Source organism: Phocoena phocoena, chromosome 2 (assembly GCF_963924675.1).
Source record: "Phocoena phocoena chromosome 2, mPhoPho1.1, whole genome shotgun sequence".
Taxonomy (NCBI): domain Eukaryota; kingdom Metazoa; phylum Chordata; class Mammalia; order Artiodactyla; family Phocoenidae; genus Phocoena; species Phocoena phocoena.
Genome location: NC_089220.1, coordinates 85,443,704 through 85,463,546, shown reverse-complemented (window position 1 = coordinate 85,463,546; position 19,843 = coordinate 85,443,704). Strand labels below are relative to the sequence as shown.

The 19,843-nt window shown below is 41.6% G+C and overlaps 1 protein-coding gene across 4 annotated transcripts in view; it reads right to left on the bottom strand.

Moving 5' to 3' along the window:
• The window catches only part of CAPN3 (calpain 3), a 49,048-nt gene extending 37,386 nt beyond the window's left edge, over window positions 1-11,662 (bottom strand). For 3 of the 4 annotated variants that reach the window (XM_065872961.1, XM_065872958.1, XM_065872960.1), the window contains exon 1: window positions 11,074-11,382. In XM_065872961.1, coding sequence (XP_065729033.1) covers window positions 11,074-11,382 — 309 coding nt within the window. Of the gene's footprint in view, window positions 1-11,073 lie in introns of all 4 variants that reach the window. The other variant, XM_065872955.1, reaches the window with a different exon arrangement.
• Between the last annotated feature and the right edge of the window lie 8,181 nt (window positions 11,663-19,843).

Below are 19,843 nucleotides of genomic sequence, written 5' to 3'. Positions count from 1 at the left end.
CTTTCTTCCTTTCTCTCTTTCTTTTTTTCCTTTTCCTTGATTTTATATTTTAACCCTGTTATTGAAATGTTAGATTTTAGCTATCACAGTTTTTTAGCTTTTCATTATGAAAAATTTCAAACTTGCAGAAAAGTTTAAAGAATGGACACCCATATAGCTTACATCTACATTCAACAATTGTTAACATTTTGCCATCTTTGTTTTACCTATCTATATACGTATGTATAGATTTTATTATTTTTTTGCTGAACCGTTTGAAAGAGTGTTGTTCGTACAATGACAGTTTACACCTAAATACTTAGGGATATACTTAGGATACACCAGGCATCTCCTAAAGACAAGAACACTCTCCTCCTGACCATAATGCCATTATCACTGAGAAAATTAACTACTGCTCTCTAATATTATCCAAGATCCAAATCCCTGTGATAATTTTTTCAGTTGTTCCCCAAATGTCTTTTATAGATGCTTTTATTTTTTGAACCAGTATCCAGTGAATGTTCATAATGAAATTTAATAATTCAATAATTGGATTAGGTGGTGGTGTTAAAGTGGGAATTAGTGAATTGGAAGCTACTTCAGAAGAAATCACATAGAATACCACACAGAGAATCAAAGATGGGAAATTTTTTTTAAAAAGAGGTTAAGATATATATGTGATAGAGCAAGATAAGGTCATCATATATTTCACTGGAGTTCTAGAAGAAGATAATAGAAAATATGGGGAGAAATAATATTCTAAGAGATTTTCTACAATGGATTAATGACTCAGATTCAAGATCCCAATGAATCCTAAGCAGGAAAGATATAAAGAAATACACGTTTAGACACAACAATGCAGAATACCATAGACAGAGAGGAGTTTGAAAGCAGTCAGAGAGAAAAGGCAGATGGCCTATTAAGGGATACCAAATAGAATGATTGCTGACTTCAACAACAACGTAATCCAGAGGACAGCACTGAGAATAAACCTAGGGCTGATTACTCAGGAAAAGTATTTTAAGAGTGACAGCAAATTTCACACAAATAAAAATTGAAACGCTTACTACAAACAGACCCCCACTAAAGGAACTTCTAAACAATGTACTTTAGGAAAAAGTAAAATTATTCTAGAAAGAAAAGTCTAAGACTCAGGAAGGATCAGTAAACAAAGAAATTGGCAAATGTGTGTAAATTTAAGCAAATATTGAAAAATTACAATATTTTCTAATTTTAAGGTTGAAAAATCAAGATAGAGATAAAATTCTGAACAACCATGGCATATTAGTTAGAAGAGGAGTACTTAAAGTGCTCTATCTTCCTCATATTATTTATGAGAAAAATAATAGTATTGATATTTCAGGCTTCGTCAAGATAATATGTATGCTAACAATTTAAGGCAACCACTGAAAAGACAGAAACAATCAATAACTTCCAAACTAGTAGAAAGAAAAAACAAATGAGAGAAAGCACTTTTAATCAATTAAAAGGACATAAAGAGGAAAACAGGAACATTTCAAAAGAAATACAAACAGAAAGGTTATGGTTAGGAAGATAGATAGAAATAAACCCAAAGTACATCAAAGCTCATAATCAATGTAAATAGACTAAAATCTCCAGTTAAAAGGCAAAGGTTTTGGACTTCCCTGATGGTCCAGTGGTTAAGAATCCACCTTCCAATGCAGGGGACGCAGGTTTGATCCCTGGTCGGGGAACTAAGATCCCACATGCCGCAGGACAACTAAGCCCCCACATGCAACTGCTGAGCCCATGCACCACATCAGGACATAGAAATGTTGAAAGTAAAAGAATGAAAAAAATATATATCAAGCAAAAACTTGCCCCCAAAGTTGCTGTATCTACATTAATATCCAATATGATTGACTTTAGAGCAAAAAAAAAAAAAAGGTTTTTAAAGAGATAAAATGGTTACTAAAAATACCTAGAAGAATAAATATTACCACTGACTCAAGAAGAAAAACAATTTCAAATGATCCCATTATTATTGAAGAGGCTGTATTTTCATTAATAAATAAAATCTTCCCTTAAAGAAAACGCTGGCAAAATTCTACCAAATATTTAAGAAGCATATAGCTTCCATCTTACACAGTCTCTTCACAGAATAGAAGAAAGAACATTCCCCACTCATTTTAGGAGGTTAATATAACCTTGATCCCAAAATGGGACAGCACCAGAAAGGGAAATATTAAGCCAATCTCACTAATGATCATATATGCAAAAACCTAAATAAAGGATTTGTAAGCCAAAATTCAGTGACATGTAAAAATGATAATACATTCTAAGTTTGTTTTATTCTAAGAATGCAAGGGGTCAATACTGGAAAACTCTATTAATGTGATTTTGTATATTAACTGTTTAAAGAAGGAAAATCACGATTTTCTCAATAAATGCAGAAAAAGTATTAAAGTTCAACAACCATTTATGATTTTAAAAGAAACTCTTAGCAAAGCAGGAATAGAGGGGAACTTTCTTAATGATAAGTTGTTTCTACAAATCAATGTGTAGAAAATCTATTCAACAGTGAAACATTAAGAATACTCCCTTTAAAACGGGAAACCTGAGGAAGATGCCTGCTATCTCCTTAGTTATTAACATTATGCTAGAGGGTTTCGCCAGTGCAATAAGACACGAATTAGGCTGCATAATGCACTGGGTAGCCCCATTATTATTTTCACGTGACCTAACTATTTATACAGAAACATAGGCTCTATAGACAAATAACTTGGGATCAATAATCAAATTATTAGAATTACTAAGAGTTTAGTGGGAGTTCCCTGGCAGTCCAGTGGTTACTCGGACTCGGCACTTTCACTGCTGTGGCCCGGGTTCAATCCCTGGTATCCTGCAAGCCATGTGGCTCGGCCAAGAGAAAAAAAAAAAGGCTTATTGGCACAAGGTGTGTTAGCACAAAGATAGACACACATAATGGAACACAACAGAGAGCGCAGAAACAGAGCCACGCATTGATAGATATTTGATTTATTTAAAAAGTGTCATTGTAAAAGGGATTGTCTTTTTAATAAATTGTGCTGGAAACTTTGAATATCCATATGGAAAAACATCAAAATGTGATCCCTATCTTATATGCAAAAATCATTTCTAGATGTATTGTAGACCCAAATATGAAGGCAGAAAAATAAAGTTTCTAAATGATAATAAAAAGGAATTACTTTGGTTTAGGAAAAACATTCTTAACAGAACACAAAAAGCACTAACTATAAAGGAAAAAATAAATTAAGAATTAATTTAGAACTTCTAGTTAAGAGCTTTTAATTTAGAATTTTTTAAGTAAAAAAATACCCTTAAAAGAGGGAAAAGTTTGGACTTCCCTGGCAGTCCAGTGGTTAAGACTCTGGGCTTCCAATGCAGGGGGCGCAGGTTCGATCCCTGGTCAGGGAAATAAGATCCCACATGCCGCGTGGTGTGGCCAAAAAATGGGGAAAAAAGCACATCTAAACAATAAATGATTAGTATCCAGGATACATAAAGAATGCTTATAATTCAAGTTGAAAAAAACAAACGACTCAATAGAAAAATGAGTGAAAGACAACAGCTATTTCGTGGACAGCAAGATAAATAATCAAGAACTACATGAATTATGAAAAGATGCTCTTCTTTATTCATAATCAATGAAATGCATCTTCTCATACCTTTCTTGGCTATTTCTGTCTCTGCCCCTCCCATTCTCAGAGCTCTACTGCTGAGTTATTTCAGCTTGTTCCTCCCATGATGTCTAGAGTCCTGTCTCCATCACGACTTTCAGGAGGAGCTGCTGTCTTGTGGAATATAATGGGAGGCAGTCCTAAATGTTATCGATATTTATAGAATTGTCACACTTTCGCCAAAACTTATGCTTCCCCAGCCCCGCTCCAGGATGGCACTGTGATGATTCTCTGCTGAGTAGAGAGGGGGCTGGCTCTCAACTGGGTACCTCATTTTGCCTTTCACTTACCGTCACCGCTATTGACAATCGCGCTAAGCAAGTCATGTACGGTATCTCATTTAATCCTTACAACTCTATGAAAGTAGGAATTTTCATTTTCTTTTCACATGGGAGGAAACTGAGACCCAGAAATGGTCCGTAACTTGCCTGAGGTCACATTGGTAAGAGGTGGAGCCGGGATTTGAATCCAGTTTCTTTGACTTGAAAGCCTGTGCACTTCGTCACCGTGTTATGCTCCTGTCCTCAGCTGCCTATCCTAATATTGCTACCTAACCTTGAGCACCTACTAGGATTTTATGGATACTCAGATACAGCCATATGATGAGAATATCACTATGTGCATTATAGAAGAGAAACTCGAAACTTGGAAAGTTTATGTGACTTGGTAGGGGCAGAGCCAAGGTTCAGACAAGGTCTGTTTGGTTCTAAATCCAGCTGTCTTAACCACTCTGCACCATGCCCCCAATTCTTCCTTTTAGCGGCTAGCCCAGGGATCCCCACTTCTTTCTAAACTGTCTGACAGATGATGACACTAAAACAGATTACAAGCAGACCTCCCAGCTGGTTTTACTGGAAAGATAATATCCCTGAGAGAAGCAGCTGCACAGCGACTGGGCTCTAGGCCCAGAAACAGAGGGCTCACTGCACACAGCATCGGTGTTTCTGTAGCTCTGCTCCCTCCCTCTCATCTCACACTGGAATGAAATAAATTTATTTTGTGCCAAACTAGGATTTCTTCTTTTCGGAATTGAGTAACTCAGGTCACGTGACCCCCTGCGGGGAAGTTACCCAGGGTGGGGTGTTAATTATAGAGGTGATGGGCATGTGGAAGAGGTCGTTAGAGCAACAGACCTCTGGTGTCCCCACAGATTGTCAGAAAACTTTCAACTTCAGAGTGCTGATGTAAAGGCCAAGCACTGGGTCCCAGGAAGTCAGTAGGCAGCTGTCTTCTACATTTCACTCCTTTTCTTTAACTCTAGTTCAGACTAAAAGGAACCAGCCTCCTTGAAGAAATGATTCATTCCAGATCTAGAGCAAGAAATGTACAAGATGAGCCTGAGACTTTTTGTTGTGGCCAGAAAACAAGGAAGCTATTGAAAATGAATGGGGTCATGTCAAATGATACAGGCAACTTGTAGGAGGCTCCCATTGTCTGAAGATGGGACAATTTGAACATCAAAAAGAATAATGACTGTAATAGATTAAACTATGTTGCAGTGTTTCCTACTGATCACACTGTTCATAGGGTATTATCTCAAGCTGTGATACCTAGGAGTAGAGAGAACATAGGAATACTGTTGATTCTCATTATTCATGGTAGTTACGTTCTATAAAGTCACTGTGACCGTGAGTGCTCAATTAGTGAATATTGAGTCATTGCACCTGGAGGAAATACAGCATTAGATTCCTGGGTGTCTACCGTCAATACATAACCTTATTTTATGTGTGTTTCTGTTTAAAGACACCTTATTTAATATATATATTAATTCATTAACATTGAACTCACAGCACTATAGCTCATGCCTGAATGAAGCTTATCTAACACATGTATTTTCTCTCCAAGGCACATCACAGCCTTCTTGCACTTAGGAACACTAAATAGCACTTCAGCACTACACGTTGGGGGACATTTTATTTATTTATTTATTTGCCCTCAGCCTGTTTGCTTCATTTTTTTTTTTAAACATGTTTGCTCTTTTTTTTTTTTAATTTTATTTTTGGCTGTGTTGGGTCTTTGCTGCTGTGCGTGGGCTTTCTCTAGTAGCGGTGAGCAGGAGCTACTCTTTGTTGCTGTGTGCGGGCTTCTCATTGCGGTGGCTTCTCTTGTTGTGGAGCACGGGCTCTAGGCATGCGGGCTTCAGTAGTGTGGCACGCGGCCTCAGTAGTTGTGGCCCAAGGGCTCTAGAACGCAGGCTCAGTAGTTGTGGCATATGGACTCAGTTGTTCCGTGGCATGTGGGATCTTCCCGGACCAGGGCTTGAACCCGTGTCCCCTGCATTGGCAGGCAGATTCTTAACCATTGTGCCACCAGGGAAGTCTTCATCAGGGACATTTTAAACAGAGAAAAAACGTGGCACCAGACTATGAAAACGATACTTGGTTATAGTCTGAGAGCTGAAACTAAAAGGCAGAGGGTAACCTTGTCTGACTTCAGCTGGGAACATGCATGGAGGGAGACTCAAATTTTTCACTGCCCTACACATGTCAGCAAATGACCGACGAGGCACCATGGATATTGATTTGGGGGTTACAAATACATTTCAGTGAGTAGGTGAATTCACAGATACAGAATCCACAAGTCCTGAGGATCGACTGTATGTGGATCATAGCATTGACAACTCCAGGGTTGGAAAAATCACACCTATGGGGTAGAGTTGAGAAGTTTTATGACTATTTGATCTGAAGCAACTAAAGGAAGGATGGCATTATTCACGAATAAGGAGAATTAATATATAGAGGAAATCAGCTGACTCAATTTCACTGTCTGCTGGATCAGGGCCGGATATAATGTGCTAAAATTGTGGCCGGAAGAGTTCTGGCTAGAAATAAGGGTGAACTTTCAGACTGAGACAGTACTAACTATAGGTTAATAAAGGAGATGGGGGCATCGTTTTCCCTTCAAAACCTTAACATCAGGAAAGAAGCCCATCTACCTGGAGTGGCAAAAAGTAGTAGTTCCCAAACATTTTTCAAGCCTATGATTTATAAGGAGTTTTTTTATAGCAGCTTTGATACTGCTTTATAATATATACTCTATTCCTGGTGCTCTTGCGGGGTATAATACACTCCTAAAAGTTCTGATGGTGATTATTTAAACCTGAAGTTTGGATGAAACTGTTAAAGCAAGTGTCAGCTTCTCTTAAGCAGTATGCTTCCCAGGTGTTAGCTGAGGGCTCATGGTTCCTTGGAGATCCTGAATCCCCACATCATAGCCTCTGAGAGGTCAGACCCTCCTCCCTCCCACCACAGTTCGGCGGGTTCCGGGCAGCTTGCTTCTGTCTTTCCCCACTCCTGTGCTTTCCACATTCTGACTTCCTGGTGTGCTGGCCCAGTTCGGCCTGTGTAAATCAAGACGCTAACTTCCGCCCTTTACTGAGAAAAGTTATATACTTGCCTCCGGCGTTTCACAAGTTCATTGGTAAAGAGGTCTTTGAGGGTCAGGTCAAGGGGAGGGATGACTCTCACCTGTGTGGTCTCCTGCCCTGTTGCTTCCCCCACCCCCCTTTGGTTTCTGTTCTAGCTCTCCTTCCTCTTGTAAGTAAATCAGCATTTTTTTTTCCTTTTTTTTCCCCTAGAAAACAACCATGTCCAGCCCCCTTCCTATAACTACAAGAATCTTCCTACTTTTTCCTTATGTGTTTTCCTCTTGAAGAGAAAAGCTGACGATTCAGCCACGGTAAGGATTCACATATAAACACGTCTGGATAAATATGTATAAAATATCAAAGATAATTTTGTAGTGGTAACAAGACCTAACCTGAAGAATGTAGTGATTTACTTTATTTTTTAATTTTTGTCTGGTGTAACAGCTTGGGACAAGGGAGAAGTTAGCTCTGCCTGGATGCTGGGGACTTGGGAAGGGGTAGGAGACCAGGTCAGACAGAGAGCAGCAAAGCCCAGCTGATGGGGTTGGAGTCAGGCTGCTAGGCTGCAGAGGAGAAAGAAGTGGTTTGGGAAAAGGAGTAGGAAGGGGATGGCAGGACTGTGAGTTAAGGGGGAAAGGGGTCTTATTTGTCTATTCTCAAGGTACTTTTCCCCCCTCCTATTTTAACATCCCTGAAGTTGTGATGCATGTTATATTAGAAAGCCTCCTCCAATTGCATTCAGCTGGGTGGTGGTCGTGACCTTCCGTGGATACTCTCTGATAAGATCTTAGGACCAGCATCAAAATCTTCTAGACTTGTTGAAAGATGGTTCATGATAAATTACAACTTGGGAAACTTACCTAAATTCTAGCCTTAAAAAGAGTGTAAATCAAGAGATTTCCAGGTATGGAAACTATAGGAAATAAAGTCACCTGTTCAGAATATAAAGGGGCTGCTGTCTGTCTGGGAAAGAGGCTTCCTCAGGTCTAGTTGGCAGAGGGAGCTAGCTGACCCAAGGAGTGCAGGAGAGCAGGGCTGAGAGCCAGGTTAGACCAACCGGGGCAAAGCACAGTTGGATATGGGGTTGTAATAATAATAACAGGTAAGAGGGAAGGCATACACCAGAGGAATGTGGGTGAAGTTGGGACCCAGCTCCGAACTGGCAAAGGGTCAGGCTCTGAAAAGATGGAGCCACGGGGACAGGACCTGAGGGGAAGAGGCAGTTAGGCAGCCTATGGCTGGAGGCCCAGCCATTGCCGGTCAGTTATAAAGCACTGGATCTGGAGATAAAGGAAAGATGGTAAGTTCCCCCAACCCCCAAGAACCAGTGGAAACAAAGCTGAGCAGAAAGTGGCTCAGGGAAAATGCAGAATCTCAGCTATCAGCCTCAGGAGCTTAGACGGCAGAGGACGAAGGGAAAACAGATTTCCTAGGGAAAGAGCTGACGGGATAAATTGGGGGTGGCTGTCCATCAATGATGCAGTTTTGACCTCAACTCAGCTGTGAATGGGAGGCCCAAATAGGTTATAACCTCTCCTGGCAGAGCCAAGAGACACTGAGGCTGTATCCATCAAGTGCAGTTTAACCTGAAGCTGACTCAACCTGGTTCCCAAATAGGTGGACTCCTGCTTCTCTGGGGTCCAGGTTAGGGTGGGGCTGGAATGAGATGGAATTTCCTGAAAGGTGACTCTGCCTAGAGCCAGAGACAGGGGAGGCTCAGGAACACATTGCCAGTCTCTGTTGTTGGTGGCCTTAGTGAGCTGAGCTGACTCAGAGGGTTAGCACTGCACAGAATCTTCTATGCAGAATCCTTGCACAGGATCCTTGTGCCCTGCACCACAAGAGGATGTGAGTCAACTTGCCTATGGAGGGGCCCTCGCTGGGAAGGGCAGAGGCACCAAGAAGGGAGATGCTGCCTCCCAAGGGAGAATTCCCTCGTGGGCTTCTGGGTCTCCGTGGAGCGATCTGGGGGTCCTGCATTCCCCAGGGAAGGAGGGTACCAGATGCACAAGGCCTTGCAGCTGGCCCGTGTCCCATCCCTCCAAAAGCAAAAGGGATCTAGGTTGCCCCTGATTTTAAGAGTGATTGCAGAGAGTATGGAGAAATAACCTGGAATGCACAAGGCAAAGGCAGATGGGGAAAATGGGAGCATTTGCTCACCGCCTTATTCCAGAGGTTGTCATAGCCGATAACTGAGTGAGCAGCCAAGTTCCCCGACCCAGTGTGATTCTCCCTTTATGTGGTCACCTTCACCCTCGAATGATGCACTCACATTTCACAATCAAACACACATTTTTTTTTGATGGGGATGACTGGAATGGCCCAAAAGGACAGGCAGTTTCCTGCCCACGAGGGGATGGTTCATACGCATATCCTCTTGTTCAGTTGGACCGATTCACTTAGATCAGGCACGAGATACTCAAACACATTGCTTTGAGTAGTATCTTGACTGGTCTAAAGGCTGTGTATGAGAAGACTTAGAACAACAGAGCAGCTGAATGTGTAGGGGTCCAGGAGCGAGGGTGACGGAGAGATGGACAGGGAGGCCGGGGCTGGCTGGAGAAGGGCCTATAGCCCAGGTAAGGAGTTTGGACTTATCTGAAAACATGGGGGGAGGGGAGAACAGTGTCATTGAAGATATTTCATCAGGGATGCGACGTGTCCCAGTTCCCTCGCAGTAGGGCAGTGACTGGGTTGGAGAATGAAGTTCTTTCCAGTCCTCCCTTCCAAACTGAGGGCCCTCAGGACAGTCACGGGCCTGAGCATAGAGCCGGCAGGCGAGGAAAGGGGCCCTTGTGGAACACACAGGGTGAGGACAGGGTTGTTGGATATTTAACCTGGATATTTCATCTCAGGTTAAAAGGAAACACATGGCTTGGGACTTCCCTGGTGGTCCAGTGGTTAGGACTCTGCGCTTTCACTGCCGAGTGTCCAGGTCCAATCCCTGGTCAGGGAACTAAGATCCCACAAGCTGCACTGTGGCCAAAACAAAACAAAAGAAACACATGGCTCATGAATAGCACTGGGCCTCAGTTTAACCTGATGAAGCTCACGAATAGCACTGGGGCTCAGATGAAATGGTTTCCTCAGGAGGGTTTCTCTCCCTGGCCTGGGTTAGCTCTCCTTTGCCTTCTGAAGTGCCCTGAACATTGTCTCCTGAAACTCATCACTCTTGTTCAAAGCCTGTCTTGCCTTCAGGACTCTAGGCTCCAGGAGAGCAGGAAGTTTTGTTTTCCTTATTACACTGTCTCCTCAGTTGCTTGCCTGGTTTCTGGCTCTAGAAGATGTTCAATAAAGATTTCTTGAATTAAGGACAAGAGTCATGCTGGAGGTGTGATCAAAGTAGGGAGCCGCGGGAATATGACTTTCCTCACTTTCCTTTCCTGACTATTCCTGGAATAGTCACTAAAAGAAACAGGGTTTTAATCCAGGCTGTCACGCGTGCCCTGGATGTACTTCATTCTGGTGTGCCTTTATCTCCTCATTTGTGAGGTGAGGTAGATGGACTCAAATGATTGCAAGGGATTCTCCTTCTAATCCTAACATTTTGTGCATGAAAAAGTAGTCTTTGCTGCCACTCTCCTCTTTCCAGGGTTCTTTCTATTTCAGAAAGACATGGCTACTGGCAAACTTAAAAGGACATCATGATTTTAGCCCTTCAGTAAGAAAGTGAAGGAATCTTATAAAGATGCAAGATACTTAAACAGGAGGGTAGATCTGGACTACTCTCCAGGTCGGAATTTTGGAATTTGTTTGGAAATTCCAGTTTGGAATTTGTTCTGGGAAAGGAATATTTACTTTTATAGGGTGAATTAAACTGACTTCCAATGGCTTTCATAAAGAGCAAGATTTTTTTTTGAGAGAGAGAGAGAGCAGAGAGTGAGAATCAGCCCTGCCTCACCTGAGGACAGAGCCCTGCAGGGCTACTGCCAGGATCCTTCGCCCAGTGCCCCATGCACCACAGAGCTGTGCTGTGGGGAGGTGCGGAGTGGGAGGACTTCTCTGAGGGAAAAAAACCCAAGCTGCAACCATTCAGCTACTCACCGGAGGTCTCTTCCAGATGAACTGGATGGGGAACTTCTGGCTATAAAAGAGAGAGGTCTCATCCGGTGGGAACTCAGGATCCACATAAAGAACCTTCTTTTCTAGACATTTCTTGTGAAGCTGCTCAAATGTCTTCTCTTTCACCCCGATAATGGGAAAATTGCGGCTGATGATGGCTGAGTAGATGCCACTTGGGTTTCCGCCGCCGGCCTCGGTGCCCTTGCCCTGGGCTGCCTGGGGGATTGGCCCCGGAGACCTGGGCTCAGCCCCTGTCCGTGGGGCCACAGACGTGCTAATGACGGTCAGCATGACAGGCAACTTTGGAAGGAACAAGTTTTTAAAGACAACAAGATTCAGCTACCTTTAAGGAAAGGAAGCAACTGCAAAGAGGAAGTTGTAGTGATTCTGTCATTGGAGAGAAAAATGTCCGCATCCACTTCAGAGTGTAAAGCCCATCAGAAGGTCGTCCAGCTTGTGTTCACGTTAAAAACTGAGCTGTGATCCAGAAGCCATCCAGTTTTCCTGAGGAAGGATTTCTGTAGCAGTTTTTACTTAGGGGGCTCCTACCAGCAGCATACATGCCAGAGGGAGAGAAAGAAAGTGAGGGTTGTGTTTCAGTGGCCCGAAGAAGCCTGAGCCAGGAAAACCAAAAATAGACATGAAGAAAGATCATGAGTATGAGAGCAAGAGAGAGGCTAGCAGTGCAGCTAGACTGCATTCTCGAGAGAGAGAAGGACCTGGCCAGGGATGTTCCTGTGTTGCCATTAAGTTCTGGTGTTGTCAGGAAATGAAAGGGGAATATTTGAGTAAATTGAACACTGAAACTTAGCAAAGAATGGCAGATACATTCTTGAATTGGCAGTTATCCAGACTATCAAACTATTAGCCACCAAATTAATGGAAAACAATATTGAAAAAAGCTTGCAAGGGTGAATGTGAGACACTGAATTCGAGGAGAATGTTCTAGGCATTTTTGAGAACATGATTTTTACTTTTTAAAATTCTAGGATATCAGAATATTATTCAACTGGATTTGGCATCTCTTCTAGAATGTTCTGATGTCAGCGTTCAGTGAAACTGTCTGGGTGGAAAATGCCACTTAGCAGAGTCCTCAGTTGAGAAAATCCCTGTCTCTTCTTGCCCACTTGACCTAGCTATCCCTTGTCTCTCCCCACCCCCAAGATAAACACTGGGACCAAATCTACAAAAAGTGCACCTGAGTACAGATTATTCAGGCGTGCCACATTAGGCATCTGAGTCAGAAGTTGGAATTGGATACTGAGCCAGGTTGGCCGTCAAGTCCTGGCATATCATACCCAAACAGTTGGCTTCAGGGCTCTTAGATGAGACCACAAGTGGCTCTGGGGAAGGAAGTTGCCTGCCTGGCCTCTGCCTTGTCTTCTACTCACGGTAGCTGCTACCCAGGCTGTCAGGAGATGGCCATATACCAAGTGTGGCTGAGTGAAGGCTAGTCCCAGACTGCAGCTCTGCCTGTTCCCATGTGCCCATCTCATCAGCCCAAGGCTAGAGGCTATGAGAGAAGGTAGGAAGTGACAGCTGAAATAGTCCCGCCAGGCTCGTGATCCCTGGGGTTGCAGCTTTGAGGAACCATCAGCTTATTGCCCCATCCCTCTAAGGAAATGCCCAAGGATCTTTATTACTACTCTTGGAGAGGCAGAATAGAGAAGGGCAGCATCTGAAGCTGACTGCCTAGGTTCAAAGTCTAGGCCTGCTGCTCATTGGCTGTGCCTGTGTAGCTTTAGGTAAGTTACTTCTTCCTTTCTTCCTATGTCTCAGTTTTCTCACCTATAAAATGGGTATAATGATAGTCATTCTGTTATTGAGTTGTTGTAAAAACTAAACAAATTGTGTACATTTAAAATAGTGGCAGGATTGTCTTAAGCACATAATAAATGTTAGAGATGAACCAAAGTTAATATTATTTTGGGTTATATCAGGTTGAATGACAGTTACTCATTGGCACAAATCAGCTTTCACCTTATGAGCATTTATTGACCATCTTCCATGTGAACAGTGCATCTGCCCAGGACCATGTGGTCACAGAGTCTCCAGTCAGAGGCGTGCCTATCTGCCTGCACTAAAAGAGCCTCTAAAAAGACTGACTTCCACCATCAAACTCACTAATGGAATGGAAAACAAAGGGGGGCAGTTTACTTCTCTCTCCATAATATGTGCCATATGTTTGAGTCCCAGCTCTATACCACCTTGAAATTCACAGCACTGACCCACATTTTATTGTTTCTCTTTATTGAGCTTCCTGTTTGCCACAGGACTATAAGCTCTGTGAAGGTGGGAACTGGGTCCCCACTGCACCGTAAGGGTTAAGCACATAGAAGGTTCTTAATAAATATGTGTTGTATATCTGTTGAATGATGTTTCCCTACGTGAGAAGAAATTTCTTCCACTTCTTATTGCTTTGCCAATGCAATCAAAGTATCTTGGCTGATCTGCCTCCGGGGGAGGAGCTGTCTCTGGCCCCCACACAGCTGACCTTGTTTTCCTCAGCTGTCTAAGCTAGCGCCATCCTTGGTAATGAAGATGGGTGTGTGATGGAGATCAGCCTCTTGTCATAGCACAATGGGAATACTGTATCAAACACACAGAGTGCAAGGTGCTATTCATTTTGCTCTACCAATTGTTGTGAATAAAACCCCCTCTCAGATTAGCAGGTCCAAACTCAAGGTTTATTCAGCTACACAGCTGTAGAAACTCATGCTATCAGCGAGAGATCCAATCTGAGCCCACAAACAAAGGCAGATGATGAGCATGTAAACAGCTGCACGTTTTCAATTCCCAGAGCCTCTTCAAGGATAAAGAACTCATTTTTATAACATACTTCAGCTAAGGTCAGACAGTATCTGCAGCTGGAATGGCTTCTGTTGCACCAACAAGGCAGTTAATGATTGCGTATCACTGTCTTCCATCAACATTTCTTTGATTCAACACTGTTGGAATTAATGCATTCACTTATAATTAGAACACCTACCACTCATTAAGTGCCTACTGTGAGCTAGCCACTTCACATAGTTGTAAAAACTTTCTTTTTTTTTTTGGCGACACTGCGCAGCATGTGGGATCTTAGTTCCCCCACCAGGGATCAAACCCGTGCCCCCTGCATTGAAAGTGCGGAGTTTTAACCACTGTACCACCAGGAAAGTCCCCTAAAAACTTTTAAAGTAATTTTAAACATACAAAAGCATTGCAAAGATAGCACAGATTTCCCGAATACCCTTCAACAGCCTCCCTTAATGTTTACACCTTACATAACCATGGTACAATGATCAAAAGTCAGAAATGAATGTTGGTAAGATACCACTAACTGAACTACAAGACATATTTTGATTTCTTCAGTGTTTCCGCTAGTGCTTTTTTTCCCTTCTGTTACAGAATTTGATCTGCATTGCATTTGTCATATCTCCTTAGTGTCCTCCAATCTCTGACAGTTCCACAGTCTTTGTCTCTCTTGATCTTGGCACTTTTGAAGAGTACTTGTCAGATATGTTGTAGAATGTCCCTAACTTGAGTTTGTCTGATGTTTTTCACATGATTAGACTGAGATTATGGTTTGGGGGATGAATATCGCAGAGGTTATGCACCCTTCTCATCAAATCAGATCTGGGGGTACATGACATTGATGTATTTTATTACTGGTGATATCAACCTTGAGTACTTGGCTAAGGTGGCATCTACCAGGTTTCTCCAAAGTAAAGTTACTATTTTTTTCCTTTCCATACACATGGAATACTTTTAATCTGTACACAACCCTGCACGTTTGATTAATCCCATTTTACAGCTGAGAAAACTTGAGATATCTGCTCTATTTTTACAGTTAAGTCATGGGAAACTCACAGAATTTTAGAGCTTATCTCTTTTCTTGAACAAAAGAGGAAACCAAAGCCTAGAGAGATTAAATGACATGATCAAGGTCATTCTGCCAGTTCACTACAGAACCAAACTAGACCCCAGGTCTCCTGATATCCAGTGAAGGAATAAATGCATGACTAAGACTCCAGTAATGTGCATTAAGCATAAGATCTCTGGATCCTTGCATATAAATAGTCAGGGCTTCCCTTCCCCTAGCTCTGATGGGAGTGGAATCTAACACCATCAGTCGTGCTGAAAACAACAGTCAAGAAGCAGCTGTCTGATTCTGGTTGGCCTTGCTGTGGCACTGCAGTCTTTAGCTGGTCATAAGACAGGCAGATCTGATATCAGATGCCAATGTCTCCTTTATTTCTGCTAGAATGTGAGCTATATGGCCCCCGTCGTCTGCGGTTAATATGGTAATCTGTTTCCAGTGGAGTTGCCGATGACTTTCTATCCCCTGGACTGAGAAGTTATTTTAGTCTAGAGTACCACTCCCCCCCACCCCCACCCCCACCCCCGGAATTATGCTGGGCATTCAGAGAGTTTGGTAGATGGAAATCTTAAAAGCAGAGTGGAATGCTTGATATTGTCATAGGAGTTCCATGACTAAGAAGGCTTTTAGGTAAGATGGTCAGTTATGAGCTAAAACCCATTAAACTGCAGACATTTATGTGTTTTGACTGTGTTTCTGCTGCCTATCACTATGATACACTGATACTGAAAACGATGTGAAAAAGTGAAGGAATTCTGCACACAGGCCAAACTCTAGAACTGCTGTCTTCCCTAGGGCTACAACAATCCGATCGGCCGGTATTAGTTAACCAGGATGTAAGGCTCAGCACAACTTTAAGGCAAACTCACGGTGACGAGCTGTGCTTTCCACTCTAGGGAGCCTTTAGGAGAATGGCCCAATCTGGGACTGGCCGTGGTCATGTTGATGTGTGGGACCAGGACCCTAGAATTCACTTAGTTCTGAAAGTGAGTTGTACCCCAGAACATAAATAGTCCTATAGGTACATTTAAATGAAAACAGCCAGGACTTCCCTGGTGGTCCAGTGGCTAAGAGTCCGTGCTCCCAATGCAGGGGACCTGGGTTCGATCCCTGGTCAGGGAACTATATCCCGCATGCTGCAACTAAGACCCGGTGCAGTCAAGTAAATAAATAAATATTGAAAGAAAAAAAAAAAGAAAGAAACTAGCCCTCTAGGGCAGGGAATGTTTTGGTACCTGGTCAAACTGGAATCTACATCCTGGGATCACGTCTGTCAGGAACTGACCACCCCAGGTCCACTATAGCCAGGATCCGCAGGATGATTTAGACCTGGGAAGAGAAGGAAGGTGACAAAACTGGCCTTCCAAATGCATGAAGGACTTTCCCTGACCACTATACAGGGCATCTGCCCTAAATAAATGCCTGCCATAAACATGTATTCCATTCTATTTCTTAGTGTGAATACCCTCCTGAAAGCTCCATGGTCAGCTCCTGCAGTCAGACAGGACCACATATAGAAGCACGTACAGTGCTGCCATAGTGTGGGTGGTGTGAGGTCAGGGGCTGCTGGCCTAGTGCTCCGAGGGTGGTATTTGTGTTCCCTGAAGCAGGGGGCTTGGTTTGGCCCGGCATTTCTCCGGTGAAGAACAGCTGATCTGATGATTCTGAAGAGGTCTGCAGCATCAGAAATAAAGGTGTTTTCTTGTACTGGAGTTCATTATTTTTATTTTTATTAGAAAAAATTTTAATTGAAGTATAGTTGATTTACAATGTTGTGTTAGTTTCAGGTGTACAGCAAAGTGATTCAGATATACATATACTTTTCCAGATTCTTTCCCATTATAGGTTTTTACAAGATACTGAATATCGTTTCCTGTGCTATACAGTAGGTGCTTGTTGTTTATCTATTTTATATATAGTAATGTGTATCTGTTAATCCCAGACTCCTAATTTACCTCTCCCCCACTTTCCCCTTTGGTAACCATAAGTTTGTTTTCCATGTCTGTAAGTCTGTTTCTGTTTTGTAAATTCATTTGTATCATTTTTTTTTAGATTCCACATATAAGCGATGTCGTATGATATTTGTCTTTCTCGGTATGACTTACTTCACTTAGTAAGATAATCTCTAGGTCCATCCATTTGCTGCAAGTGGCATTATTTCATTCTTTAAAATTTTTTTTTATTTATATATTTTTAAATATTTATTTTGGCTGTGTCGGGTCTTACTTGTGGCATGCAGGATCTTTGTTACAGCATGTGCACTCTTTAGTTGCAGCATGAATGTGGGATCTAGTTCACCGACCAGGGATTGAACCCAGGCCCCTTGCATTGGGAGCAAGTGAGTCTTACCCACTGGACCACCAGGGAAGTCCCATTATTTCATTCTTTTTATGGCTGAGTAATATTCCATTGTATGTGTATACCACATCTTTTACCCATTCATCTGTTGATTGACACTTAGGTTACTTCCATGTCTTGGCTATTGTGAATAGTGCTGCTGTGAACATAGGGGTGCATGTATCTTTTTGAATTACAGTCTTCTCTGGATATATACCCAGGAGTGGGATTGCAAGATCATATGGTAATTCCATTTTTAGTTTTTTTAAGAAACCTCCATACTGTTCTACATAGTGGCTTGGAGTTCATTCTTAACTCCATTTGTTTCATCCTATTTTACATGCTACAGCTTATAAACCTTTACAACAATAGAAAGCAAACATTTTAAAGCTATTAGATACTAGGAAGATATGGCCCAGCATCTTTGTTTTTAAAACTTTTTGTTTTGAAATAGTTTAAAACTTAACAGGAAAGTTGAAAATATAGTGTAAGGAATTCCTGTATACCCTTCATGCAGATTCTTCAGTTATAACATTTTAATACATTTTGCCAATTTTCTCTGTCTCTCTCTTTTTCTCATACATACATAAATTATTTTCTGAGCCATTTGAGAGTAAGTCAGAGCTATGCTACTTTAATACTTCCGTATGTATTTCCTAAAAATAAGGAAATTCTTCTATGTAATCATAGTACAATTCTCAAAATTAGGAAAATTACCATGTAATCAAAAGATCCTATTCAAGTTTTGCCAACTGTCCCAGTAATGTCCCTTATAGTTCCAGGATGGAACCCAGGATCATACATTTGTTGTCATGTCTCTTTAGTCCCCCTTTAATCTGGAACAGTTCCTCAGACCTGTTTTTCACGGCCTTCACATTTTGAGCAGTATAGGATGTGCCTCAATTCTGTTTTTTTTAAAAAATATTAACTAATTAATTTGGCTGCGCCAAGTCTTAGTTGCGGCACGCGGGATCTTCGTTGCTGCCTGCGGGATCTTCGTTGCGGTGTGTGAACTCTTAGTTGCAGCATGTGGGATCTACTTCCCCGACCAGGGATCAAACCCAGGCCCCCTGCATTGGGAGCGTGGAGTCTCAGTCACTGGACCATCAGGGAAGTCCCCAGCTTTCGTCTGTTTATTATAAACTTACATAAATGAAATCACTCTGTAAACATTTTATCAAACAGATACTTCTATGTTGATATATATACATTGTTATTTTAATGGTTGCATAATATTCTACTGTATGAAAGGGCTATATTTAACCAATCCCCTGATAAAGGACATTTAGTTTATTTCTAGTTTTCCAGAGTATAAACCACATTACAATTAGTAGCTCTGAGCAATTTATCTGGTTTATCTGAAGTGGAATTTCTGGGTTAAAGCAAATTTAAAATTTTGATGCTATTGCCAGATTGCCATCCAGAAAGATTATACTTAGCATGATTCCACCAATGATGCACGAAAATGCCTATTCCCCACACCAGCATTAGCACTGGACATTTTCATTTTAATCTTGGCCAATCATGGACACCCCCATTTCTCTGAATATTAACAATGCTGAGCATATTTCATGCTTATTTTGCCTATTTCAATTTCTTTTATGAATTACCTTTGCCCATATTTCTTTTGAGCAGTTTCTAACGTTTAAACTGATTTGTCAACTCATTCCTTGGCATTTAAGTCTTAAAGGAAAGACACATTATATATTCATTTTAGAGCTTTATTTGAATCTTTGTTAAAATGATTCTAAGTTCTTACATAAAATCCAGTTTCCTGAGAAAACATATCAAGAATTAGCCGCAACAAGGTAACTCAACACTGTAGGCCAACTCGGCCCCGCTTAGCTCTCTGGTCCTGAGCTTCAGATATAGGAGGGGGGTAAAGTGTGAGAAGCAATAAGAGCAGATAACATTTAAGAACACCCAGGATGTATTTCTCTCCGTTCAATGTATCTAGTTAAACCTTTCAGGATAGTTCTGGGCCAAGACAGAGCAGTTCCTCACTAACCTACTCTAAAGTTCTTATTTCATTCCTTCCTCCAAAAATATTTTAAATGGATGAATAATAGACACATAATAAATGTTGAACTGAAGATAGGTCTTAAATATTCAGCCTTAAGTGCTGTTAAAAACCATCATTTATATTAGGTAAGAGCATTCAGTTTTCAGTTTAAGTCTTACTGTAGCTTGGCAAGGGAAACTTGAAGCTGGGAAATCGGACTTCAGCTAATGGAGGCTTCTTCCTTTCTCCTTAATTGCAAAACTTACAGAAATAGGAGCAAAGAATCTATATATGTCTATGTGCGCTTATATATGGTGCAAAGCTCAAATCTCAACTGATACAATCAAATGTGTCCATGAGGAAATGTGTAATGTTTACTATATCTGGAGGGAAGAGTTCTAGGTCAGAAGAGTAAATTAGAAACAAATACATTCAATTCTCAATTTTAAATAAATCAAATCCATCAGTCAACCAATTACAGCCAACCATTACTAAAAGCCAAGTATAATCGTGCTCTGGCAGATATAAGACAAATATAACATGATCTTGAA